The sequence below is a fragment of the Ixodes scapularis genome, unplaced genomic scaffold (genome assembly GCF_016920785.2).
Source record: "Ixodes scapularis isolate PalLabHiFi unplaced genomic scaffold, ASM1692078v2 PGA_scaffold3__209_contigs__length_174095766, whole genome shotgun sequence".
Lineage (NCBI taxonomy): Eukaryota > Metazoa > Arthropoda > Arachnida > Ixodida > Ixodidae > Ixodes > Ixodes scapularis.
This window is the reverse complement of record NW_024609868.1, coordinates 57,807,173-57,817,224: the sequence shown is the minus strand read 5'-3', so window position 1 is coordinate 57,817,224 and position 10,052 is coordinate 57,807,173. Positions and strand designations below refer to the sequence as shown.

Below are 10,052 nucleotides of genomic sequence, written 5' to 3'. Positions count from 1 at the left end.
TTTTCTTCAAGCAAGCACCTCCCCCCCCCCCCCCCCCCCCCCCTTTTCAGACTTTTTTTCGTCTCCGCTGCAAATAAAAGTGAAGTGTGGTTCCAGGCTGCCACCGCTGAGTGTGTGAAAGTGAAATCTTGTGGCATATATATAAACACAAGAAAAGAGCGAAACTTAGTTCAGAAAAAAATTGCCAGAAAAGTAAATAACACAGAGCTCGCGCAAGAAACTTTCATACTATGCTTCTGTTGATAAAGCAACGTCACCATCATCTCATCTGTTCACAAGACCTATTGCACAAGAAACTAGTTGTTTTATTTCCAAAGTGCAGAATTAAAGCGGGGGACATCTCTTCTTGGGGTTCATTCTGCTGCCCAGTTTACACTCAAATGCCTTTGCAAACGGCTGGTAATTGCTGAGCGGTACGTTCACTCTGTACTTCGCTGGAGACCACATGGCGTCATCCACGACTCTAGCTGTGTCTTCCTCTGGATCGCAGAACGACTGACCGAACATCAGGTAAAACAGCTGCTCCGAACTCACGCTAGGAAGGTTCTCGAAATGGAGAAACACATTCTGGAAACCCAGCGCGTCCATAGTCGAGATGTAGAAAAGTAGTGATGTCTTGTAGGCCCTGTGCAAGACGGCCACGGCCACATTGTCGGCCATGTTTTCTCTCAGAGTCCGCTGACCGTCGAGGGTCTTGTTGAGGGCGGGAACTTCGATAATGCTGTACTGGCGTTCCAAGCAGGACTTCATGTACTGAAGGTTTTCTGCCTCGCTGTCTGAACTGAACATGAACTTCTCCTGGAAGACGTAGTAGAGGAAGCGCGTCATCACAAAGCCCACGGTGGATGATTCGAGAAAGAACTCCCTTCCTTTTAGCATCAGCGGAGCTATGGAGAGCGGAACGCCGAGGACGTTCGTGTCCGGGTCAAAGTGAGACGTAAGTTCCAAGTTGGTGTCGTAGATAACTTCCCCAGATTTGAGGATCCGTTTCAGGTAGTTGGTGGAGAGTGCGACTTTCATCTTGACGTACGATACAACGATATCTTTGGGATCCGTCTCAAATGCGATTGCGGAATAGTAGTCCTCAACGTTGTCCATAACACTAAAGTAGCTAGGGCTTATGGACATAATCTCGTCTTCGATGCTGTTCACGGTTGTCATCGGACTTTGAGTTGCCGAGTCAAGAACGCTCCTGAAAGAAAACCAAAACAATAACATTTAAGAATAGCCGCGAGAAACTGCCTCTAAACGTTTGATTAAAATTAAAAAAAAATATTGAAGTCTGCAGTCTATCAAAAGCTGATTCATTGTAGTAAAGAATAGCTAAAAAAACATTAACGCAAATCTTACCTGTATGAATTTCTCAAAATGGCCTCTTTCATTCCCGCGCTGGTAATTACATCCAGTCGCACCGTTTCGTTGAAATGCTTCACAAAAATGTAGTTGTACAGTCTGTAAGTAAGAAGAGAACAGACCTCGCGGCTCACGTTCTCGTAAGATGCACTGGAGGCCACACTTCGGAGCTTGTTGAATGGTAGCAGATGGAGCATCACCTTGTATCGCAAATAGTCTTGCACCTGATTTGGTGTAAACTTCGTTAGCAACTTGACAAGGTGGCTAAAGTAGTCCGGCGACCTAACTACAATACACTGGTCCGGCTCAATGGGATCGACGAGACCTCCCAAGAACCTGCTCCAGTCCCATGCATCCGACTTCAGCCCTCGTAAGGTTGTAGTCTCGTATTCTGGCAGCTTCTGAAAGCTCTCGCTCCTCAATCCCGAAAATCTCTTCAGAAAGATGTCGATGTCCCTCACATTATGTGCGGCCTCCTCGCTGCCGACCATGTTTCGCACAAAGGCGATAAACGACTTCGAAAACGAGTTCGGAATGTCAAAAATGTGATCGCCACCAAAGTCTCCGGGCCTCTTAAGCACGATGCATTCGGTCTGACTCCTCGCTTTTTTCGTGATAGAAACATGGATGAAAGGATAAAGTTGTAACCCCTTCGCCAGCATGGCCAAACTATCCTCCACGTAGCTGTCCTTACCCCCGAGCTTCAGCAAAGCCATGACCCGACGAGTCTCATCTGGAGCAGCGTTGTGGGGCCCCGCTTTGCAGGCCCTGTAAAACGAAGTCACCTGGCTCGTGAGACTGGTGCGCTTCAGCCAACCTAACTTGGAAAACTTCCGGATCACGTCGTGAATCTCGCGTAGAAAGTGTTTCACTGCCGACTTGCGAACGGACGACGCCGGTTTGGTGCTGCTGCAGACGTAATCGTAAAAGTCGTCGCAGGGGTCGAGCGTCCAGGCGATGTGCTTCTGGAGCTGCTCGCCCTCCTTGAGACAGTGCTCCGAGGTGCACGTGTAGATGAAGCCCGAGCGCTGGCGTTGCCAGGAGAACAGGTGAGCCGCCTGGAACTCTCCGTGGAACTTAGGTCGGTGGATGTTCTTCACTAGGAACACGATGACCAGGGAGATTGCCAACGCCAAGGACATCGAGAAGACGGCCACCAAGATGGCCTTGACGGGGCGGGTGCTGCCCGCCCCAGGGTTCTCGGTGGCCGCTGCGGTGGTGTCCGCCATGGTTTGGCACCTGGACTCGGAGGTGCGACCGTTCGCCTGTTCTGGGAGCGCGTGGAAAATGTGCACGGGCGGTGACCAAGAGGCACGAGACCTGTTACCTCACTTCTTCTTTTTTGTGAGTGTATTCTTAATTAGAGTGCCTCAATGTTCTTCTGTTTAGGGTGATGCCATCGTTTGTAGTACCCGAGGCCGACAGCACGCGCTCACAGGGAAAATACAAAGAAATCGCAGGAAACAAAATGTCGTCGTAGCACAGTCAGCGCCACGAGCACGTGCAGGGACACGCTCTTTCACGCGCTTCAGAACAAAAAATAAAAATAAGCGTTAGAAACAAAATGGCCAGATGTCATCACCCCAAGCAAAGCGCACATGAAGGCACCCTATTCTTAATAAATAGGGTTTGAAGACAAGGTCAGGGTGTCAGAGCATCAAGCCACCAACGTGAAAATTATGTCCTGGCGGTGATACAAATTCCGCATGACGAAATCTGTTTTGAGTAGTGGTATAACCCCATAGCGTGTCAATATACTCTATATATTTATTTATTTTTATTTTCAATCTAATTTTTTCATTAGTAGTTTTGGGTTTCTCATTGTTTTTCCTTTGTGTTTTTACTGCTTCTAGTGACTTAAAGTTGCGATGGAGGCGAGTGGTTTCATGTTACAGCTGGGAACAGCGCACAAATAACAAAAAAGAGGAAGTTGTAGACGGGACTAAAGTCCCTTGAACTCTACCCTTGATAAAGGCGGTTTTTACAAGTTCCACCGACCATTGTTGTGGAAAGGCGCAAGACACCTGCCACGAGCGGGTGCTCCGCCGCCATTCGCTTCCAAGGGCCGCTCATTTTAGTGTTGCGCCGCCATTTGCTTCCAGACACGGGCCTCGTGCACTGGCGCATTTGACGCTGCTTGCAAGACAAGCGTGAACACATCAAGCGGCTTTACACTCCGTTCATCTTTAATAAGAAAGCTCCGCCTTCAGCGCGAGCTCGCTGGCTTCCGCAGAGCTTTTGTTGGGCGTGCCTGCGCGTTCACACCAGTGTTAGCAAGGGCAGAAAGCTCGCGAGGAAGGCGGAGATTCTAACCTCAGTCGTAGCCTCCTCTATACAGACAAAGCCTGGTCTTGGCCTGGCGGACCACTGTGTGACGCGGCCGCCGAAAGTGAAAACAAATTGTTTACTATACTCCGTTTCACCTTCTGTTGTACCGCAGCGAAGGCTAGAAGCGCGAGCTCATAACGTTGGCAACTGCCCTTAATGCACGAGAGCTTGTGCCGCCTAGATGTGCCCTAGAGCAAGGAGCTCGCGCTTGTAGCCTTCTCTGCGGTACAACATAAGGGGAAACAGAGTATAGGGGGAATACATCTTTAGTGCCTGCATCGCGACTGCTGGTGTAGGTGGTTTGGGGCTCGTCAAGCTGTTTTTACAGCTTTTTTCCCAAGTCACCTTTTCAACATTGTTTTTGTTGGAAAAAATAAAGGTACTATTATTATTATTATTATTATTATTATTATTATTATTACATCCCACTCCGCTCATTTGCATTAGACAGAACGCCTACAGCGCCGAATCCTGCCCTGACAAAGGGGAGGTCCGCGTCAGCCCACGCGCATGTGCACGTGGATGTTCGCGGCAGCCGCGGCGGCGTCGTCTTCGATTCCACCCACGGTGATTCCACCTAAAGCCCCTTCATGTTTCAAAAGTATAGCGCAAGGTCAGTCTATGCACGAGGCACGTGCAACGCGCGTATGCTATTTCACTGATGTGCGTGACTACTATGGTGTAGTTTTGGAATTTGTATTCTGTAAACGAGAAAACATTATTGCTTCTTTTCTTTCTTTTTTTTAATGCGCTACCGGCTGCTGGTCAGCAAAACATTTTGTCTTCAGTCTGTTTATTTGGCTCCGGAGAGCCGCGGCACCGCGGAAAGACAGCAGCCCGTACCTTGGAGGCCCGCGTTGCCGCGTTGCCGCGTACATGATAATATGATGAGTATATACATGCATAATGACGACGACATGGATTGTTGGTATTGGGGAGGATAACAGTTCGATTCGCAGAAGTCCAGATTTCGTGGAGGCGGGTTGGGCGGGTCAGCAGCGAGCTGGGGGATCTGGCACGCCGTTTGATCGGTGCATGAAAAAGCCCCATGGGACATGATGGCACTGTTGCTCACTGGGGTCCACTGCGGTCGAAGCAGCAGGTTTCGCGGAGCTAGCCCGGTCAAAGTAGAAGCTGCCGCTCTCGAGGAACCAGGGCTCAGATTGAGGCACCGCTGTCGCCCGGTGTGTCGTCTTCTCAACGTGGTCGTCGTTGTGTTTTTTATGCATACACGTATATATGTATAAATAATATAAGATACATAAAAATACACACAATCGAACGGCCAGCGGCGCGCGCACCGGGCACTGCCTTTGAAAAAAAAAGCCAGCCTCAAAGAACCACAATCATCATCATCATCATTTACCACCCAGTAGACGAGACCTCCCCGACGATAGATGGCTCTCGCCAAGCCAGAAAACCTGTCCGCGCCGAGGCTATTGTATTTTCGAGGAGTGGAATGCATTCCCCCTAGTAAAGTATTTGGTGAAAAAATAGAGCGGCAGACGACGGCTGAGAGGAGAGTCATGTAACGGGCGCACCGCTGCGGTGAGACGCCGAAACACACTTCTCCTGAGCGATGGAATGTCCGTTCGTGCTCCTTGCTGCGTTCCTCGCGCGTCCTCGCCGCTGCAGCAGCTGTGCGCTCACTACTAGCTTCCCGAGAAATGTTCTGTGCTACCAGATCCTCTCGCTCCAAATCTGCGACCGGGCGCTCTGTAGCTCAGTCGTTGAATTGCAAGGCTTTGCGAGTATAGAGGAGGCTATGTCCCAGCTTAAAAGGGTACGGAAACGACATCCTCTTCTCGCTTCAAAATCAGTCAGCGAGAAGCGCGATGCGTATCGCGCTCGTAATGTCGATGGCTCCTGCATGGCCAAGGGTGCTGTAGTTGCGAGCGTGGCCTTTGTTACCTTTGTTTAATTTTTACTAATTTCGTCTTGGTCTACTGTGCTTTAGTCTTTCTAGTCTAACAATCTTCTTAGAGTGCCCCGGTTAGGAAAAGACCTATTTCTTCTTTTTTAGCTCCAGACACTTCCTTCACCTTCTTCTTTAACGTTGTATATAAAACCGTCAGTTGTGAGTTAGCGCCTGTCCTGGGGGGATAGGTGGCCGAGTGGGCTAGCGCACACCAGCTCGAAGCACGTGGAGTGAAAGCTCGCGCTGCAATCCCCACCCCTGCCCGTTCCGATCTGGATGGAGGAGGAGGAAAAACTTTATTTGTCTTAGGGTGATTGTTGAGCGGGCAGGATAGGGGGCTTATCCCCGCCTGGTGGCTAGGAGTCCATGGACCCCAGCGACCCACTCAGCCCGTTGGGTGACCCTGTCCTGAAGGACCGGGTCCGAGCTGAGCAGCGTGGCCTCCCACTGCCCCAGGGTAGCAATGCCAGGCCCGTCGGGCCAAGGGTCCTTCGGGCAATTCCAAATGATATGGGTTAGGTCTGCCCTCCCATGGCATAGCGCACAAGAGGGGGTGAAGAGGCCTGGGTGTATATGGGAGTAGAGGACCGGATTGGGATATGAGTTGGTCTGGAGCTGTCGCCACGTAGTGGCTTGAGCTCGAGGCAGGGAAGGGTGTGGGGGAGGGTAGATGCGCCGCCTTAGTCGATAATGGTTTGTGATCTCGTGGAAGGTGACCAATCGGTCCCGGGCCGTGCGAAACTCCATCCCAGGAGGTGCGGGGTCCCCAGCCCGGTCGGTGAGTCCTCGGGCGGAAGTGTGGGCGGCCTCGTTGCCAGGAAGGGAGGAGTGCGCAGGGGTCCAGATTAGGTGGACAGAATGGTGAGGAGGGTGTGTGGTGAGAAGGCGTAGGGTGTAGGGGGAAACTCGCCCCTTCATGAAATTACGGATAGCTGTTTTGGAATCGCTAACGATTGTGGTGGCGGAGGTGTTGGTCATCGCCAGAGCAATGGCGAACTCTTCTGCCTCTTCTGAAAGTGTAGTGTAAAGAGTTGCGGAGGTCAGAAGGGAGCCTGCATCGTTAACCGCCGAGAGGGCAAACGCCTCTCGGCGGGTGTATTCAGCGGCGTCGACGTAGCCCTTACAGAAATGTCATATCTGGACTTATATTAAAAAATACAGATATGGATATATAAGGAATTGGGCAGATATGGCCAGATATCCATAATCAGGCCATATCTGGACTGATAAAGCCATATCTGCCCAATTCCTTATATGCCCATATCTGCCCAATTCCTTATATACCCATATCTGCCCAATTACTTATATACCCATATCTGCCCAATTCCTTATATGCAATATATGAACTGCTTTATATGATCCCGTGTTTGGGCCTGGCAAATAGGGTATCCACCCGATATATAGCAATTTTCATGCGATGCTCCTTCAGAATCACATGAAAATTATTTGCATGGGGCAGGTACCCTATTTTCCAGGTCCAGACATGGGATCATATAATGCATTTCTATGAATATCCACATAATATACATTTTACTGCTATCCCACACTGCCAAACGTGTGTTTACGTATAGATATATCTACAGAATAGGCCACTGACCAATCCTTATTGGTCTGGTTCGGAATCTGTCATTCCAACAAATATGTATGCTACAAATATAGAATGGAGGCGATCGCTAGCTCGGAAACATTGTAACATACCATTCGACGTCAGAAAGTAAACAGCCCTTTGGCGGGATTGGTTGTCGAGGGAGCAGACCGAGAATATGGTTTGCAAAAAAAGTTTTATTTATAAAAGCGCCAAAACTCTAAACAAGTACTTCCGCCATTCAAGAAAAAATGATAAGAAACAAAACTGTAATATAGCACGGACAAAGATTAAAGTAGTCTAAAAATGTAATAGCACAAAGACACCTATTAAATAAAACAAACGGAAGGCAACAATTAAGCTGTAAACTATACGAAAGTTTCAAAGTCGTTGATTCCTACTCACAGAGTCACAGTCCTGATTCAACTCTCCGGTCGAGCACAGCAGTTTTGACAATGGCTAGCTTGCTAGCCTCGTCGTTGAAGTTCTTCCTCGCACCGTGTGATGTTCAAAGCCCCCAGTCGCTCCTCGCTGGCCTTGTTTTTCCGTTCGGTCGCCAAATCTTCCCGTGTCATTAATCGTCACACATGCACACAGACACCGTTGTTTGCCGCGGAAGCAATACAAGATGAAAAGGTCATTACTGCTCCTTGAACACGACGAGGTCACCACTGTTTCCCGGACTAGGAAATGACGAGGGCATCATATTTTTAACTAAAACCTCATAAAAATAAAAAAATAAAATAATGAACACATAACAAACAAAAACAAAAGGACTAAATCATGAGAACAAAAAATGGAATAATGAACACAGAAGTAAAAAGTATAAAAACACGAAGGACTTACACAGACAGCCACATTTGTTCAGTTAACAATGACGTTTAATTCTGATAAAAAATATTCCTACTGCGCTAAAGATCACCAATATGGTGTGTAAACTAGGCCACCTTGAGCAAAGCAGGAATATTTGTGATCATAATCAAATGTCATTGCGAACTCAAAAAGTGTGGCTGCCTGCGTAAGTCCTTCGTATTACTATTCTTCTGAATTCCGTGTTCATTATTGTGGCTGTTTTGAACCAGGCGGAACTTGGTGGTGTATTTTCCATTCTGACCTTCGGACAGCTTCGTACCCATAGAAAAACCCACTAGTTTGTCTACATAATCCCACTCCTAAAAAAAAAAAAAGAAAAATTGTGTGTATGTTTATACAGTCGGAAGTTAGCTTGCCTCAGTGGGCGTCTGCTGTCCCAGCTGTAGAATAATTTAGCCAGCGCGGTACAACTGCTATCCTGGGGTCTTTAACGCGCACCACGCAGTAGTGATACCCAACCGCACGCCGGGACGATGCTCATCCAGATCGAAACGGGCAGGGGCGGCGATCCACTCCTCCTTGCTTCCCTTGAGGCACTGACAAATAAAAATCAAAGGTTGGGTCAATTATGTTAACGCAATATACTTCAAACACGTAGCATGAGTGCTGGCAAGATATTTGCTGCCTTCAATCTAGATAAGCTTGTAAATTTACATGCTAAATAACACGTAACTTAAAAGCTGAAATATAATATTCGATGGAACTACAAAAACCGAAGACTAGCTCCGCAAATATAGTGCTCTGTAGTACACCAGAATTGAGTAGAATCGGATTACAGCGTCCCCCTTACAAAGACTGGAGCCAAACAAGTATAGACTCTGCCGTGCCACTACAACAGAAACAATGGTATTGTGATCTCGTGGAGATCAGAGTTCGGAAAAATTCTGACAGGCTTTAGCACGACAAATATGTCTAACACTATATACTTACACTGAACAAAATAGATACCAAAAACTGGCGAGACATTACCTTAATTGAGGACATGCATGTACATTTCCCTAGAAGCTTGTAATTAATACTTGAAAGCCTCTAAAAATACACCAGTAGGAAGAGAATAAATGCTTCACCATTTCAAGCAGCCTGAGTGTTTCTGGAGGTGTGAAATTCGTTACACGTGCGTTGGATCATACGAAACACGTGTACAGCAAATGATCTTTAGAGCTCGACATTTCGCGAGGAATAAATGCCAGCGTCAAAAATTATTTCGCGGGCACAAATTTTTGCGATCGGAAGTGGTATGCTATGCATCAATCACCATGGGGTAAATTCATAGCGGCATCAATTTTTGGCAATTTTTTTCTGGGTACGAACTGCGAAAATGAAGGCGTCTGCAGACGACTGGGGCGGCGAAAGCTACGGACTTGCTCGATCAATCAATCGCTGTTTTTGTCGGGTCCAGCTCTCAGCACGCAAGTACGGAGAGTGGCGTCGGCGATGGAGGGGCATCGCGCTCTTCCAGACATTCTAGCTTACCAGTAAACAATACGGCGGAAGGAGGAAATCAACCCCCGCCCTCCTCTTCCGCCTTTGCCCCCCCCACCCCCAATCCGTCTCCCAAAGAGTTCCGCCGCAACTGATCGACTTTAAGCGAGTAGACAGCCTTAAGCGAGTAGACAGCCTCTGCATCGGAGAAAAAAGAAAAACAGCCTCGCATAACACCATTCGCGCACAATTAGTAATACTGATAAAAGCAAGCGATCTACAGACAATAACAAGCCTATTGAACGCAGGAAATAATCTAGCCCAAACGAACAAAACACGAACTTACTTCGATCCCGTGCCATGATCTTGGCTGTTGAGCAGATTTAACGTAGATCCACGTCCCACAGTCGCTTCCGTCTTTGTCGGACACATTTGAAACTAAGGCAAACTCCACGCATCACCACTAATCGGGTAATTGGACCGTTAGCCGGCCGTGAACACAGGCATTCAAAAGCACACGGCCGGCGAAGCATGCGAAACATAGGCCGTTGCTTCGATGAGATTGTATTCGTA

At 48.2% G+C, this 10,052-nt stretch overlaps 1 protein-coding gene across 1 annotated transcript; it reads right to left on the bottom strand.

Moving 5' to 3' along the window:
- Window positions 1-284: 284 nt before the first annotated feature.
- On the bottom strand, window positions 285-2,619 carry LOC120838825 (neprilysin-1-like). Its single transcript, XM_040208899.2, has 2 exons — window positions 1,351-2,619; window positions 285-1,192 (listed from the first exon to the last, which is right to left on the bottom strand). The coding sequence occupies exons 1-2, from the start codon at window positions 2,580-2,582 to the stop codon at window positions 325-327; spliced, it is 2,100 nt and encodes a 699-aa protein (XP_040064833.1). The 5' UTR covers window positions 2,583-2,619; the 3' UTR covers window positions 285-324.
- Window positions 2,620-10,052: the final 7,433 nt, after the last annotated feature.